The sequence below is a fragment of the Polypterus senegalus genome, chromosome 13 (genome assembly GCF_016835505.1).
Source record: "Polypterus senegalus isolate Bchr_013 chromosome 13, ASM1683550v1, whole genome shotgun sequence".
In the NCBI taxonomy this organism is placed as follows: Eukaryota; Metazoa; Chordata; class Cladistia; order Polypteriformes; family Polypteridae; genus Polypterus; species Polypterus senegalus.
The window spans coordinates 4,763,634-4,780,982 of NC_053166.1; the positions used below are offsets into that span (position 1 = coordinate 4,763,634).

The 17,349-nt window shown below is 53.4% G+C and overlaps 1 protein-coding gene across 1 annotated transcript; it reads right to left on the reverse strand.

Annotated features, from left to right (window-relative positions):
* Positions 1–11,458: 11,458 nt before the first annotated feature.
* On the reverse strand, positions 11,459–16,825 carry nhp2 (NHP2 ribonucleoprotein homolog (yeast)). The gene is made up of 4 exons (XM_039775431.1): positions 16,487–16,825; positions 15,020–15,089; positions 12,790–12,895; positions 11,459–11,780 (listed from the first exon to the last, which is right to left on the reverse strand). The coding sequence occupies exons 1-4, from the start codon at positions 16,656–16,658 to the stop codon at positions 11,655–11,657; spliced, it is 474 nt and encodes a 157-aa protein (XP_039631365.1). The 5' UTR covers positions 16,659–16,825; the 3' UTR covers positions 11,459–11,654.
* Positions 16,826–17,349: the final 524 nt, after the last annotated feature.

Genomic DNA, 17,349 nt, shown 5'->3' on the forward strand with positions numbered 1-17,349 from the left:
GGGCGCTGCAGCTGGGTCAGTCGCCCTCGCCTGGTGGCATCTCATGGCTATGGGTGGAAAGGGAGAGACTGCCCCACCACAGCAGAGCCATGACGGTGACCCGCAGGTGGGTGACAACAGAGGTGTACATACTGTAGATGTGACTGAGGAATAGAAAAGGCGCTATATAGTCAGCGTAGGGAGGAGATACACCAGAACAGCACAAGCAGAGAGACAAGCGCCAGGGAGACCCCACGTACGTGTGACATGCAGTGGGTGGATGTGCAAGGCGCTATATGGTTTGATGCAAATGTGAAAGCCACTTCATGTCACACACAGACACACTGACTGATATGAATGGCTGCCCAGACTGAAGTGGACCTTGTGTTCAGGTGTGCAGTCCGGTGACATTCCAATCAACATACACTATGGCCTGTTGTCACTGTTGGGCACCATGATTAATAATAGCTGTGAAAGGCGCTATATGATGATGGTTCATGGGGTCCTTACTGTCACACGTACAGATTCCACTCACATGTGCTCTTCTCACCTGGTTTGGGGACAGTTTGAAAGGCGCTATATGATACACAGATACAAGTGAAAGGCGCTATATAATACATAGACATAGGTTCATGGGGTCCTTACTGTCAGCATCCCACTCACATGTGCTAATCAACACGCCGTCACTCCCTGGTGCCAGGATTAGTGATCGACAGATGGACCTGAAAGGCGCTATACAACTGATACATCGATGTGAGAAGCAGATTAACCCTATGAATCCCGAGAGGAGGTTTCAGAGGTACGACGTCCTGCGTTTTCAGGACCCTCATGTTCCATCGAGTGACATGGCCGCTCATAGCCACGCAGGTGGTCTCCACTCACCGTCACCATGGTGGTACTTCTGCCCTGTAAAACCTCAGCCCAGGTCTGCCATTTGCAGTGCACGTCATCAGCACAGGCGCCAGCCTCCATGTCTTCTACACCCACCAATGACATGTCCTGTTATTTCTGTGCCACGTCTAGCTGATGGCTTGCGGACCACTGGGGTGCCACACAAGTCCCCATTCTGCATTTGGAGTCATTTGCTGAACTGGCCAGGCTCAGCCCTGAGGCACTTTAGAGGTCCAGCGGAGGGTCTTCCATATTCGTGTGGTGGGTACACAGGAGGGTAGAGTGGAGTTCCAAAGGGTCTACTGGTGGGCACCATTGCCCTTAACGTGGTCTTTTCCTGGGCGAACATGGGGTGTCTGCCATGGCTTCAGCAGTACTCAGGAGGATTACGGGGTGTGGCCAGTGGCATGTGGCCAGTGACAGAGGCCAGCGTCTCAGTGACCATCTAGAGCCAGGGTAGGGGACAATAATGACCAGCAGGGTTGGGTAGCTCACCTGCGGGGATTCAGGTCAGCTACATCCAGCTTGGCAGTCTTGGACCTTTCGTGGTGCCAGGACACCATCAGATCTTGGTGGCACCATGTCGTAAGCAGTCTTCACAGGCCACAAGTGAGAGGGTCCCCCGAGGACACCTAAAAGGGGCTCCAGGATCAGGAGTCTGAACGCTGCGTCATGGCACGGGGTGCACATTCTTCATCAGCTCGCTCTTGTGGTGCCCTCATGGCGCTGCTAGAGTGCCCCCTGCTGTTGACACCGCAGCGTCAAGTTGGGTGACTTCTTTCCTTGTTTGCATGTAAACACAGACGTGCTGTCACATTTTTCTCCTTTACAACATAATAAAAACGTGATTACAATAAAAGGAGCGTGACAATGACATGACATGACATGTACACTGAGGCTGGCCCTGGCACCAAGTCTCTGTACGATGGGAGATTCCAGAGCAGACCCTCACACTTGACCCAATAGAGTCCCGCTAGAAGTGGTCATGGAGGAAAGTCAAGCCAGGTGCCTGTTACAGCTGCGGGCACTGCATGCCCAGTGTGCCCTGTGTGTCCAGCTCCTGGTGACCCAACGTCCAGGAAACAGTCCACCCAGAACAGAAGGGACAGGCAGGCAGACTGGCACAGCTACACGGGTGACAGGTGGGTCATGAGGGGCACGTTCAGTCCATTATAAACATGCCATATGTGTGCCCGTGGTCGTTATCAAAGAGCCACAGTTCTGCTGGTGCCCACCTCCTTTTGGCATGGCTACATTATGCACTGGGCATGCGTCCCAGAGTTCTTCATCCATGTTCAGTCCACTAATTTAGCAAATGGGTGCAAAGATAGAAGCCCTGGGCACAGGCCTGGGGGGCATTTGGGGGGTCTTTGAGGGTCCGTTGGCCATGTAGTTAAGGGGGAGGGGTTGCATTTCTGTTTGCAGTAAACCATCAGAGAAGAAGAGTGCCAGGGGCCGGAAGACAACTGTGCCAGGGTGTCTCAGGGGCCACAGACACTCGTCTTTGAGCCCACGTCTGAGTGACATGAGTAGCTCCAGCCCCAGGCACTTTTGTCCCCTGTCCCAGGTTGCCGGTGCACCCCAGCAGATGCCCCTGGAGTGCCCATTTCTTTCCTGGATGGGGGGCTGGTGGGCCGGCCACTCTCTCTGCCTCCTCTCCTGGAGGTTCCTTTGCACCCTCTTCTTGTCCCCACCCCATTGTTTTTGTCACTGCACACAACACAGGTGGCAGTTCAAGGTGACTTTATCTGATGTCATCTTTAACAAACCGTGAACAGCTGAGTGGGGACCCTGCACTGGGCTAGCGGGCCACTCGGCTTGGCTTTGGGCCCCGGACTTTACAGCCTGGTCGTTCTTTGCCTAATATGGCGCCTTTCACCAAGATGTGGCACGGGGGTCAGCACAAGGCCCCCCAGTAACGCTCCTCCTCTTGGCGTGTCTGTCTGCCACCTGCTGCCTCCTCCAGGAGGCTGTGCCAGTTTGTGCTGGTCCCAGCTGCCTCCCCAGCTGCGGGTCCCGAGTGATCAGCTTCGGGGCGGTTCTGCCCGCGCGAGCGGCACGCCGCTGTTGACACAGTAAACACTGAGGCATGTCGCCTGGGCAGGGAGCGGCCGGGACCCAAAACAAAATGCTGGCGTCAGGCATTCCACTCACTTGGCCAGGACATAAAACCGGTTCTGTCACCCTGGGCCCTCATGCGTGAGCGCGGGGTCTGCACGCTGCCACTCAGCTGAGGGTCCTGAGAGGGACTGTTCGTGGGCACGGGCCGGTGCGCCACTTCTCTCAATCTGATGGGCGCCCACCAATTACCCCACTCAGCTATGCACCGGGCACCTCTGGCAGCTCCTGTCACCTGAGCCAGTGCCAGCCTTCCGTGTGACCCCAATCCCTGTAATAAATACCCCTCTGAGTCCTCCTCTTTTATTGAATGCCCCCCCCCCATTCTCCTATGGTCTTTTTCACTTGTAAATCCCCCCAATAATAATCAACCATGTTGTGCCCATGAATGCCCTCCTGTAACGTTTCTGTTTGCCCATCAATTAAATAGCCCTGCCATTCCCCCCAGTGACTCTCTTGTCAGCACCCCCACCCCCTGTGGCCCCCGAGTCCTATAATCCAACGATAAGAAATCCTAAACCTAACCCCCATTGTGCCCCTGCCCTCCGCCATGTCATGAATACCCGGCCATTACCCTCCTCTCATAATAAATGCCCTCTCCTGCCCGTCTGCCTTTAACAAGTACCCCCCACCATGCCCATCTGCTCGTGATCCGCCCCATCCCATATAATGAACCCCCGCCCTGTCTGTCCCCTTATAGCTGATATACCCCATAATAAGTACCCTCTGTCTCACCACCACTTACAATAAACCCCCCGTTTTACCCCTGCCATGTCCTTTCTGTCAGGCTGGCACTGCTGTTTTACCCCAAATGCATACTGGGTAGCACATACAGCCCAAGAATAGCATCAGTACCTGGGCATAGTGACCTGGCATGGGCAGAGTCACCATCTTGACAATAAGTAACAGTATGTGGACACTCAAGGGCAAGTGGTCTGTCAGTGAGGTGCCCTTTGATCAAGAGGGTCACGAAAAGAAAAATCAGAAAGAGATGGCAGTGAGCAGCACCGGGCATCAGGTGTGTCCTCTGCACTCTGGCGATGTCCACCGTGCCATTGTGGGACCCCCTTCTAAATGGCCCCTGAAGGACACTGGTGCTCTTTGCCACATGGGCACATCCTTCATTCCATTGTGGTGCCATCCACTATACAGGATGCACCCTGTGCACAGAGGCCCTGCTTCCATTTTGGTGCCCGCTGCTAAATGGGCTTGCCCATCTGATATTCTCACTTCCTTTAGTTGCCAGTTGAGTGTGTCTGTGAAGTGCCCAGGGACACAGCTGTCACATCAGTATGAGGACCCTTGCCCACGGCTCAGGGACACCTCACTCAGCTGTGTTTAGCCAACTCTCAGCCCGCCGAATCACAGCCCGCTCTGCCCTCGCACACCACGCTACGCCACGTGTTGTGTGTAAATACAGCTGCTCAGAGGGCACAAAGACGCGGGGGGGCACAGATGAGACCCGGTTTGTGCCGAAAATGACAGCAGGCATCCCCTGGGGGAGGAAGAAGCTGCAGAACAACTTCAGTGGCCAACAGAGATGCCAGAGTCTTCCTATGCCCACCTGGCAGAAACATGACTGGCACCACTGAGAGCCACTCCAGTTTGAAGGGGGGGTAATGGTGGTGGGCAAACAGACTGGGTACCCGTGTGCCACCTGTTAGAAAGGTTTGCTCACATAACAGAGCCTGGGAATAAACTCCTGATAGGACAGCAAGATGCCAGGGGCTGGGGGGCCGAGCCGGGGGGCAGCGCTTTTCTTAAGAAATATTGAAAGGACCCCCTGTGGCGTGTAAGGTGAAGCTGTGCTTTCTGGATTCCATACCTGTAACACCAATGGCCCCCCCCCCCCGGTGCTGCCTTTCATCATCGTGTAGCCCCCCCTTCCACTCAGTCCATGCTGTCTCGTACCTCATGCCCCCCCATTACTCCAGTCAGTGCCCCCTGGTGCCACAACTTGATGAGTGCCCTGTCCTTTCCATCCTCTTCTCGATCTTCAGCCCACAATGTTCACTGTGCCCGAGCTGTGCCCCTCAATGCCCTCCTGCGGACCCCATTCCCCCCCACTGTTCTTAATACCCCCACCTACTTCCTGATTCCATAATAAATACCCTCTTGTTTTTAAGCCCCCATAGCTAATGTACTATATAATGTAATGTATATTGTGCCCCCCACCAACCTCCCTGTCACACTCTCGGCCCATCTTGTCCCCAGTCCCTTAATAAACAACCCTTTAGTGTGCAACTCATCTCTAATGTCCCCACTTAGCTTGTCCCCCACATTAGCTTTCTGTTGTCGAGCACATCCCCTCTCGTGTGACAAAGACCCCCACCAGTCCATAGCTAATATCCCCCTGCCCTGTCTCTCATGCCCCATCATGCCACATCCCTTTAGTGAATACCCATTGTGTTGCCCCACTTAGTCACCTCCATGCCACGCCAACCCTCCACCCCTGAACTGCCCCCCCTTACTTGTACCCATTTGGTAAAGACCACCCCAGCAGTGCTCTTCCCCATGCCCATTCCTGCCACTGGCACTCCTCTGTCCTGACCCTTGCCCTCTTCCTTGTCCTCCATGGCTCCTCCTGTGACGGACGAGTCCCCGGGTGTCCGGTGTCCTTGCTGCCAAACTGGTGATCCCAGAGCGCCTGTATTTCCTGCCTCCCCGTCATGCTGGAAGTGCCCATGTGGGTGCCCGGGGGGCTCCTCTCTCCACAGTCCTCCTCCTGCTGAGTGGCGCTCGTCCCATCAGTGGCCTTTTATACAAGAAGACTCACAAAAAGTCGATGGCTTCGAGAAAATATTTGAAATGTCAACACGAGCGAAGTGCGCACAACAAGCCGATGTCGTCACCACCCGGCCACCCAGCGCCTGCCCTCACAGACTGGGCCGTGACTAAGAGGACAGTGGGGGGTGGTGGGCAGGTCCAGGGTCACCCGCGGTCACAGGGAGACCAGTCCAGCAGGTCACAGTGCCCATCTCCCTCACACTGCTGCCCATTTGTAAAGTGCACTCGAAGCCTAATGCAGACGCCCACACCGGCCACTCACTGTGGGCCATCAGGTGCCCCTGGAAAGCATCCCGGAGTGCAGCCCCTTGTGTCACTTGTCACTCGTCGTGGCTTCAGGGAAGTCGGCGCTCACAACAAACAGCGGGTGTTGTGACCACAAACAGCCGCAGAGACGCCAAGTCGAGTAAACACACCGGCTGGCATCTGGACACAGGGCATCACCCAGCCAGCCGTCTGAGGAGCTGCTGCTGACCACTGAGCTCCCCCAACCTGACATGGTCTGTGCCCTCCATGCCATCCTTGTCTCTGTCACAGATGATATTTCCCCATTCCAGCCACTCTTGCCACCCAGCATCAAGCTGTCATCTGGGCACCGAGGCTGGTGCAGCAAGTGCCCGCATTGCTTGTGCCTGCTAGTGGACTGGTGACCCTCCAAGGCTGACTTGAGTCATACAGTGGAAAGAAAGAGGGTGAAGCAATGCCATGTGGAGAGTGGCACTACAGGCAGACACTGGTGTAACATGCTGCCCCCAGGAGTTCTGCAGACACTTTGCTGTATAGGTGGATGCCATCAGGGCCAGGGGGCATATAAGTAAAGCATGGGGCTGCACAAGAAATGTCAACGGTGCCCCATCTGGCAGGTGGGCATAGTGTGGCCATTTGCCACCAGTCACAGTGGACAGAGGGAGTTGTAGTGACACCTGGCACCACTAGAGATCCGCCCAAGAGTTCCAAAGGCCAGCCAGGTGAACCAAGAGGGCCTGGCAGAAGAAGGTGGCGTGAGGGAGGGAGGCTTCGCTGGGAGACCCACTGGGCAGACGTGGGTGTGGGCCCAGGGGCGGCTGCTGCTTGGCTCTTTGTTCCTCCTTTTCTTATTCATTTTTACTTTAAAAGCATTTTTGGGTGCCGCCTGATCATCCATGACAGACGTATGGAATGGGCAGCCAGATGGCATATCATTCCAGAGCTGTGTGTGCTCAACATCTTTGCCAAGCAATACATGCATCCTGCCCCTATGCCACTCTGACTTGATCTACAGTATGCATTTTAAGTTTGTGTGCCTAATACCTGCCATCCTATGTCAGCTGCAGCTGTGCCCACCTAATGGAAGCCCACAGGGGACTTGTGGCCAGCCGAGTGCTGGCTTGTCCACCTTGGTAATTCTTGTGTTAAGAATGCCACTGGGGCAGAGCAGTGGGCAGCTCACCATGTTGAGGTGCAGTAAGCTCTTCTTCTGAGCTAATGCCACCTTGGCCACTTGGAGTCTGTGCAGGTGGACACGTCCAGGCAATGTGAGCTCAGGTGGACAAAGACCCCCTGTCACGGGATCAGCGCCTGTCCAGAGTGAAAACACAGTGCTGAAGAGTGGCCGTCGTCCTCCTGCCCTCTGAACTGTTGTGGGTGGCAGCACTGGGCAGAGTCCAAGCCCGGCCCTTTTAGAACTGTGCACTTTCCTGTATAGCGCCTTTCACTCCAAGTGCCATTAAAAGGTGCTTTACAGTGTGAGGGTTCAGTGTACCCCCACGACCCACTCAGCCAGGGTACGGGGGTCCCAAGCTGCCTTCCTTTATCAGGAGTGCTTTCTGTCACGCTGGCGCCCTCTTGTGGTGTCTGGTGGCGTTTACTACTGCGGCTCAACGCTTCCGTGTAACGGAATGCCACCCCCTCATACCTCAGGACAACGCGATGCCAGGCCAGTTTTGAAAGGCCATTTAACTGGCACCGACTGCTGCGCCACCACAGACCCCACTCAAACTCTTCTTTCAAATCAGGGCTGTGGGTCCAAGTGACCAGACTGCTGTCCGGCTCTCTTCTGGCCACTCCGTCCACCGGTCTGCTGTCGTCCTTCAGTAAACGCAGGGCGTTGGCGCCATCTTGTGGGCACGCATTGCAACTACAACCTGAGGGTCAGTGTACGGTATTGCAGCAGTTCATAGATGCCCATTTAAGTCGGCATGACCTGCCCTCTGGGCAGCTGATGACTCCAGCCCATGCGCACAGTTGTGGCCCTCAGTGGACCCTCAAAGTCACAAAGCTTCACTAGACCCTGCAGTGGCGCTATAAAAATGATGACCGACAGACAGTTGGTGGTCTTAGGTGTGCTTCTCTGGCAGGCCCAGGACTGAGTGACCCCACCACTGTGCACATCGCTGGCCATGGCAGGTGACCACAGCAAGTGACACATCACTAGGAAGTGAATCCATAAAGCAGACTGAGCAAGTGACCTGGCTGCATGTGAGGGGTCTTGTATGGAGTGACCTATCCAAACTAACATCTGTCCCCAAGGCAGAAAAGGGACAGGGACAGGGACACAACCACCAGTACCCCACCCTAATTTGCCTGTCTCAGGAGAACGGCAGGTGAAAGCTGACATAGTGGGCACCACAAATGGAGCCGTCGGTCTCCTGGTCTGAGGTGGCACCTGCAGGGCGCTATATATTATACACATACAGGTGCCGGTCCTAAAATTAGAATATCTTGACATATAAAGTTGATTTATTTCAGAAACTTGTATATTAGATTCATTCATTCATTCATTCCACACAGACTGATGGATTTCAAATGATGATTAGAACTCACAACTCATGAAAGTCCCAAATTCAGCATCTCAGACAATTCGAATATCAATGAAGACCAAAAAAAAGATTTTTAGAAATGTCGGCCAACTGAAAGGTATGAACATGAAAAGTCTGAGCGGGTACAGCACTCAGTATTTAGTTGGCCTGGATTACTGCAGCAATGCCACGTGGCATGGAGTCGATCAGTCGGTGGCACTGCCCAGGTGTTGTGAGAGCCCATGTTGCTCTGATAGTGGCCTTCAGCTCTTCTGAATTGTTGGCTCTGGCGTATTTCATCTTCCTCTTCACAATAGATCTTCTATGGGGTTAAGGTCAGGCCAATCAAGAACAGGGATACCACGGTCCTTAAACCAGGTACTGGTAGCTTTGGCACAGGTGCCAGGTCCTGTTGGAAAATGAAATCTGCATCTCCATAAAGTTCGTGAGCAGCAGGAAGCATGAAGTGCTCTAAAACCTCCTGGTAGACGGCTGCGTTGACCTTGGACCTCAGAAAACACAATGGACCGACACCAGCAGACGATCACTGACTGTGGAAACTTCACCCTGGACGTCCAGCAACGTGGATTCTGTGCCTCTCCTCTCTTCCTGCAGACCTTGATGTCCAAAGGAAATGCAAAATTGACTTTCATCAGAGAACATAACTTTGGACCACTCGGCAGCAGCCCAGGTGAGACGCTTCTGACGCTGTCTAATGTTCAAGAGTGGCTGACGCGAGGAATACGACGGCTGAAGCCCATGTCTTGCATACGTCTGTGCCTGGTGGTCCTTGAAGCTCTGACTCCAGCTGCAGGCCACTCTTTGTGAATCTCCCCCACAGTTTTGTTTCACAATCCTCCCCAGGGTACCAGCGGTCATCCCTATTGCTTGTCCACTTTGTTTTTCTACCACCACATCTTGTCCTTCTCTTCACCCCTCTATTAATGTGTTTGGACACAGAGCTCTGTGAACAGCCAGCCTCTTTAGCGATGACCTCTCCTTGTGCCAGGTGTCAATGGTCATCTTCTGGACAGCCGTCAAGTCCGCAGTCTTCCTCGTGATTGTGTGGCCTACAGAACTCGACTGAGAGACCATTGAAAGACTTTGGAGTTCATGAGCTGATTAGAGCGAGTGTCGCACCAGGGGTCTTCAATATTCAACCTTCTCACAATATTCAAATTGTCCGAGATGCTGAATGTGAGACTTTCATGAGTTGTGAGTTCTAATCATCATTTGAAATCCAACAGTCTGTGTGGAATGAATGAATGAATGAACCGAATATACAAGTTTCACTTTTTGAATGGAATTACTGAGATAAATCAACTTTATACATCACGATATTCTAATTTTATGACTGGCACCTGCACGGGCACACACAGGGTGGTCCAGATTTATGTGGAGACGATTCTTCATGTCGTCAGTTGGCACACTTCTCGATAGTCCGGGGATTTCGGGTGATTTTCTGTGTAACCAACTTACTAAGTTGTAGCGTGATGACAATTGTAGAATTAGAACTGGACCAGCCTGTACCCGTGTGTTCTAGAATGTGACTGATCTGTTATTCGGTGCTCAGAAAGGCGCCTATGAATAAATAAAATGTATCATTATTATTAATTATCATATGGCTCATATGGCTGACCCGGTGCAGCTGGCCGTCCCATCGTCACCTGCAGTCCAATGAGCAGGTGACCAAAACATCCTGAGCTCATCACAGTCTGGCTGTCACCCTCTAGTGGCCGTCGAGAGCCTAACAGGCCTGGCCACGCAGACATCATTGGCCAACTAATGTGGGCATCGGGAGGCAGGGGTGAGCCCGCAGCAGAGGGTGATAGGGGCAAGGATGCTGAACGGGTCAACTGAGAAGGGAGGTGCTTCAACATGGCAGGGGACAGTGGGCATGGTGGTTGACGTGACAGCTTGGAACACTGGTCATGCGTAACCAGCAGTGTGCCCACCAGTGGCATAGCTCACATTCTTCTCCAGTAGCCAGGGGTCCCCTGCTCACTTTGACTTGTGGACCACTTGTGTGCCCATCATCTAAGGTCATCCCTTCATTATATTGGCACTTCAACCTCAGAATGAGTTGCCTGGCAGATGATGGCCAGAGGGCACCTGCAAGACCAAACAGAGCCCAGGAATGCGTGGACCCCAGTTGAAGTGGACCACCACTGAGGCCTTTTACCTTGGTATGGGCTGGTGCCAGCAGCCAGGATGGAGAGGCAGGGACTCGGTGCCAAGATGGAGAGCACTGAGCAGAGTGCACAGAGCATGGAAGAGGCGCTATATAGCTAAATGGCATGCTGGGTCGTTGGGCCTGCTCATTTCCAGAAGGTGGCACATGCCCACCGATTAGAGGTGGTGTGGTGTTGATGCCCTATGTTTGATTGGGTGCAGGCGCAGCCACAACAAGGACACTCTCAGTAAAATAATGTGACCTGAGGCCACCGGCCAGCCAAGTGAGACTGGACACTGATTGGGCTCTTGGTGCCCGTGCCAGTAATTGTCACACCCTGGTGCCATGCACTTCAGTCTCCCAGCCTGCCCCTCAACACAGCCCCCACTCTGTAAATGATTAACAAAACCCTTAGAGTTGATTTAAGCCTGATGGAATACAGACCTTACAATTTAATAATCAAAGAGCAGTGGGTGGGTGGGCACATGTGGGTGGGCACGGAGTCCCAATCACACGAATAAAGAAATGGGGGTGCGGTGCTGCAAACCTCCATTAAGTTGGGATTCACACTGCGGGACCCCAGCCTTGGCACTTCCTGGTGAAGGTTTTGTTCTCAGAAGTGGACTTGGTGGGCACAACACGACAGCCAGCAACCAGGATGCCCAACAAAGCCAGCCCAGGGCACTATGGGAGATGGCAGCACATACAGTGATGAAGAAAACAAAAGGAAAAGTAAAATTAAAAAACTGAATCTATTTCAAGTGTCACCTGCAACGAGCCATTAAAACAAAAATACACAAAAAACACCCCAACGTAGGGGGACTTTACGAAGGGCGCAGCTTAAGCGCTGCTCCTCCTCCTCCTCCTCCTCCTCCTCGTCTGCTGCCACACCAAACGCCTTCCCGGTCCTCTCCGAAAGTCCAAGTGGCTCAGACCGGGGTGGGCAGGCAGGAGACCTCCTCCAAGCACTGCTCATACGCGTCCTGGTAGTCGTCGTGCTGCTTGATCATCAACACACAGGTGGGCCTCTTTGACCCCGCAGACGAGCCCAAGTCCTGAAACACAAGGGGGACACGGGAGTGAGATGAAGGAGCGGGCCGAGGCCTCGGGCACGGCACATGGCACGAGGCTCAGTCCAGACTGGCACGGTCACTAGTAAAAGTGTTTACAGAGGAAACCAAATGCCCAAAGAGCAGCGAGACCACCAAGCTGGACAGACGGGGTCCTGCTACAACGGCTTAGGCCAGTCCAGGCCAGATGAGCGGCTAAAGCCACTGCTGGGTCACAGGACAGCCATTTCTGTTTGCCACTCGAGACTCGGATTTCCAAACCCTGAAAATGCCAACTCAGGGCGCGACCGAAACCTGCAGACGCCATTTTAGTTCAGAAAACCCAACCGCCAATCCCACTAACTTGGATTTTATACGTCAATCCGTCCTTCACTAAAAACAGTTGGTCAGTTTAGGGCGAGAACGCCAAGTGAACTGAAGATGACCACCTGCCCTCACAGGTTACAGACCCATTAGAGGTGGGAAAAACTGGAAAACGGCGACTGAATGGACCGCCAAAAGAAACACGACGGGACATTCAAAGCCGTCACCCGACGCAGAAACGTTAGGAGAGATGAAAACAAAGCGCAAGCCAGCGCCTCGTTGTGTGACAATGGGACATTCACGTTGTGAACACTCGCCGTCCACACGGTGAAGCAAGACACGTGGTGCTCAAAGGGGCGCCCTCTGTTGAAAATGCAACCTCAGTGTGGGCCGGGCACAAGGGGTCACGAGACACAAATGTCAGACCCAATGGCCCACCCTGCCAAGGACTCTACAGGGGTGTCCACCCGGGCTACTCGACGTCCTTCATCGGTGGGTCAGCTCAGCCGACGTCACCACGGTTCAGAGTTCAGAGTCGAGCCAACAGCAGGGTTGTGTGGAGGGGGACGCCATCAGGGTACAGCCTTTCAATCCCCTCTGCTACTTGCCACGCGCAGGTCAGCTGAACAGAAAACAAGGCCCCCCTGTCGTGACAGACAGCCCACCCAAGTGAAGGCAGGACCCCACTTACCACTTTCGAGGGGATGTACACGTAAGGAATGCTCTTATCTTCACACAGGACAGGAATGTGACAATAGACGTCAATCGGTAGGGTGTCACCAGCAAGGACCACAATCCTGTGGGAGAGACAGAAGATGAACATGGGGTCAGCCGTGAGGGACGCCAAGGCGGCTCGAGAACGAGACATCGTTGTTTTGATTTGGGAAAATGGTTCAAGGGGTTCTTTTAGAGTAAGTGGGCAAAAATCAGAGAGAAGAGGTCCGATACTTCAATAACATTTACTTATTCAATTATAACATATAAATACATACGAATGGGTTATAGAAATAAATAGATATGCTTAAAGAGACAAACTTATACTTACAGCAACATACATCAAAAGAGCCAGAGCCATCGCCCTAACCAGTAGACCGAGGGAGCCCGCATGTCAGTCTCGTCAGAGGATCAGCCCGTGGCCTTTTATCAGAGAAGACCGCGCGGTGTGCGCCTTTCCCCACAGTTGAGCGTCCAAAGAAAGTGAGGGCGGAACCTTCCTTTATATACTAATTAGGTGTTCTTGCCCAAAAGAGGCCTACGTGGAAGCAGTGCATGCAGAAGTGATCAGTTTCAGCACACACCCCCCTTCCACGAGACACGGCATTTGGCCTTGAGTGAAGCAGTGCCCAGTACTAGAAGACGCAGTAATATGCTTACATGTGAAAAAAGCCCCTCGAAGTGAAAACCAACTCCTTACATGGCCTTGGCTGTACCTTTAGAACATTCCCGGCTGTTTCTCCCAAAACATTACTAATGCAGCTGGGTTTGCACTGGAGCGATCGACGCCCATCTGCTCTCCCGAGTCCCTTCCTCTCTTTATTTTCCTTCCATTACAATCGTGAATGGGGACGCAGCGCACCAGAGTCGAGCGCCACGGGGACCCGAGGAGACAAATGGCCTCTCGGTGTAAACTGCAGCGAAGACGAACTTCAGACAACGGGACAAGTGTGTGTGTGTGTGTGTGTGTGTGTGTGGGAACACGACTCGCAATACGACCCCAGTCAGTGTATAACTCATGGGGCGCTGGGGGTGGCACGGCACAGACACGCACTCTGTGACTAAACCTTTAAGGCAGACCCCTCCATCGTCACAGCGGAAACACGGAATGAAGGGTCCATCTGGACCTCTGCCATGCCCCCCCTCTCCTTTGCACAGATGCATTCTGGGTGCCGCCCTGCAGCTTTCCTGTCCTACCTGGAGGTGCCCCTTGCTATCCAGGCTTTGGGGGTCTCGGTTTATTTTTGCTGCCATTCCGTGCAGGATACGGTGCCACCCAAGACAAGCAAAGTCCACCCAGGGTGCCTGCCGAGGGTCACTTCACTCCTGTGGGGTTAGGCGGTCGAGGAGGGACCCCTCCAATGGTAAGAAGCGGCACCAGTGACTGGGGGACCCCCACCAGAGCAGGACAGCTACGGGAGCAGGGGCTGTGCAGGCACCACTCACAGTTGGCACCTTAATGCGTGTGCCCTCAGTTTAGGGTGCGTGGGAGCAGACTGACCTAGAAGGACTCTGGTGGGCTCCACTCCCCCCACAGTAGGCACACAACAACCCAGTCGGCTGCTAATTTCACTTACGCTTTCAAATCTGCAGACTTGAACTCCATTCGGACTTTTTCTATTTATTTTTAACTATATTGGTGCCACTGTCTGTGGTGGGCTGGCACCCTGCCCGGATCTGTTCCTACCTTGCGCCCTGTGCTGGCTGGGATTGGCTCCAGCATTAGGATATAGCGGGTTGGATAATGACTGACTGGTGCCACCGTCAGCCACCAGCTAAGTGACGTGGTGGAGGGCATCAACAAACTGTACTGCCGTGCCACTTATCTCAGTGATGACCAGCATGCTGAGTGTCATGGCACTGTCCCTGTCTCTCTCTGGAGATGTGCCGGCTGAGCGGTAAGGCGCTATATAAGAGCAGGAACGGCACAGCCCAAATGCTCTGCTTTGCACCTTCACTGCCCCCCTTTTCTTGGGTGCTTCAAGGGCTCACCGATGCACTGGTGGTCTCTACACATAAAAGGAGAGCAGAGCATCAAATACTCTTCAAGTACCAAAGCGGTCAGCCAGGGCACACGACACAATCCGACAGAGTGGCACGCGACACAATCCGACAGAGTGGCACGCGACACAATCCGACAGAGTGGCACGCGACACAATCCGACAAGAGTGGCACGCGACACAATCCGACAAGAGTGGCACACTCACCCCTTCTCTCCCTTGTTAATGAACTTCTGCACCTCCTTCACTCCACGCCGGATCTGCTTCATCTTGGAGGCTGAAAAGCACAAAGAAAATGACGGCTCAAGTTTTGGGAATGACATGCGACTCGCACGATGGGCTTCACAGAAACGGGAAACAAAGCCAGGCATGCGGCGCGGGACCGAGTGGTCAGAGCCGCCCAGGGCCAGCTTACCTGTGAAGGACGAGGCGAGCCGGACTTGGCAAACCAGGCCCACCCCAAGATCTTCACATCCATCCAGAGGTCTCCTAAAGCGCACAGAAGGACCGCCTTGTCCAAGTGGTTTACCAGGAGGTCTTTTCCTCCCACAGGTCTGAGTCACTTCACTGCCTAGATGCCCGTTTATACCCGTGGCTCTGCCAATCACCACACGGGCCCTAAGCTGCCTTTTATCTCCTTGACTGTCACTTTGTCACCAGACGCTCAATAAACAAGTAAACACTCGAAGGACAACCAACAAGCTCCTCTCAAACCCCCCCAGAATGACTAAAGAAACCATCACACTTGGCAGTGCACACTTCATGGGGTCTTTTACCTCTTGACGGGCAGACCACCGGTGGTGGGCACACCTTATCCTCCCTCACCCTCAAGACTGACGCGCCACCGGGCAGGGTGTCAAGCGCGCTGTACTCGACTGTGCCATCCATCTCGGTGAAGTGTGCCGATGACACATCTCCAATGACAATGAGGAGGCAGGACAACAGTCATCTCCCGACTGTTGAGTTGGGGACTTTGGAAGAAGCCCGCTGGGCCACTAAAAACCCTGCAGTATTAACAGGCCTCTGGTGGAGAGGGTGGGCACTAAAGAACTTCAACAAACCCACCGTCCAAAGTAACCCGACAGGCCACAATGCGGGTCACAGGGGCTCTGCAGAGTGCCAAGGAGAACACGCTGGCATCATCTCTTGTGCTGCTGTTAGGGTAACTAGAGAGACTGGGTGGGGGGCTTCACGCCATAGCCACCCACATCCTCCAGGAGGGCCAGTCTGTGCCGTGGACTACGTGACGCCATGTTGCTGAGCTCTACAACTCGTTTGTCACATACTTTGCAACTCCGGGGACACGCACAGCGCTCACTTGACACGGAGATTTCGGTCGAAAGTCGTCATTTTATACTCCCCTTAATAGCAGAGTCCTGGAGCTCAGCGGCTCCGCACTCCACTCGACCCTGAAGGTGATGTGATCAAGGACCCCCGGTGGCGTCTCTTTACACACTTCGTGTGCCGCCAGCCTCTTGTTCCTCAGTGCCCGCCTGTAGCGGGCTGGCGTCCCGGCAGCGCTGTGACGAATGCAAAGGACGGGCGAACAGAAAGATGGCTAACCGGACACTCGCACGCGTCCAGCTTTTCACTTCATGCGCGATTTCGCGTCACCACCATCTGAAGTACCAGGACTCATCGACCCTCGACTCGACGGTTTCTGCGGCTCCCCACCTTTCTTGATGCACTTGTACAGCTTCTTGCTGAGCTTCCTGGAGGCCAGCGGCTGTGCGATGGCGTTCACATTGGCGATCAACTCCTGATACGTTTTCTCATTACCGCCTGCTGCCGCCGCCGCCTCCTCCTCTTCCTCCATCGTGGCCTTTTCTTTCTTTGATTTTGTCATGGCGAAAAAGTCCAAGGCTCCGCTTTACAAAACAAAAATTGCGGAGTCAATTCGACTCCAAACGCGAGTTAAACTGTGAAAGGAAACAAACAACAACACCGAGCGCGCACACAGACAGCACACGTGCCGCGCAGCCGATTGCCTTTCCGGGTCAAGGATGATAAAGAACACGGATGTGACGTTGCATGCACCGCCTGCCGCCGATTCGGAGAGATTATGGGCGGGATAAATGTCAGTCATAATCGACTCAGCGAATCATGCTGTTGCTGGTGGCATAGACAAATGCAGTATGGGTAGACGGCGCTTTCACTGTGTTGCCCAGTCGACACGATACGTCAGCGCGTCCGCCATATTGTGAGTGGCAAAAGTGCCATTTAAACTAATAGAGGTATACGTGGGAACATTGTTTTCTGATGAAAAAACAATAACGTTTAAAACAGTATCGTTTACATACAACAGATTTGGGCGAATCGTTTAAATGCAATTATTTATATCCATTTATACACTAATAATGGCAATTGCTGAGACAAAAACTTGACCAATGTCTGAAAGTTAAATAGTAAGACTGCAACTGCTAACTGTTAACACAGCATGTTGAAGTACCAACACGGGGTGAAGCCTGTCTGGATTTAGTATTCTGTAATAATCAGGATAGAATGGAGGGTGTAGAGGTGATTGGACCACTAGGGTC

What these genes read in the sequence shown, in the direction of transcription:
- nhp2 (XM_039775431.1), bottom strand. Translation starts at nt 16,658, where the DNA reads ATGACAAAATCAAAGAAAGAAAAGGCCACGATGGAGGAAGAGGAGGAG. An exon ending in GTACAAGTGCATCAAGAAAG is followed by an intron (nt 15,090 to 16,486) that starts GTGGGGAGCCGC and finishes TGTGCTTTTCAG; the next exon opens with CCTCCAAGATGAAGCAGATC. An exon ending in TGTACATCCCCTCGAAAGTG is followed by an intron (nt 11,781 to 12,789) that starts GTAAGTGGGGTC and finishes CTTGTGTTTCAG; the next exon opens with GACTTGGGCTCGTCTGCGGG.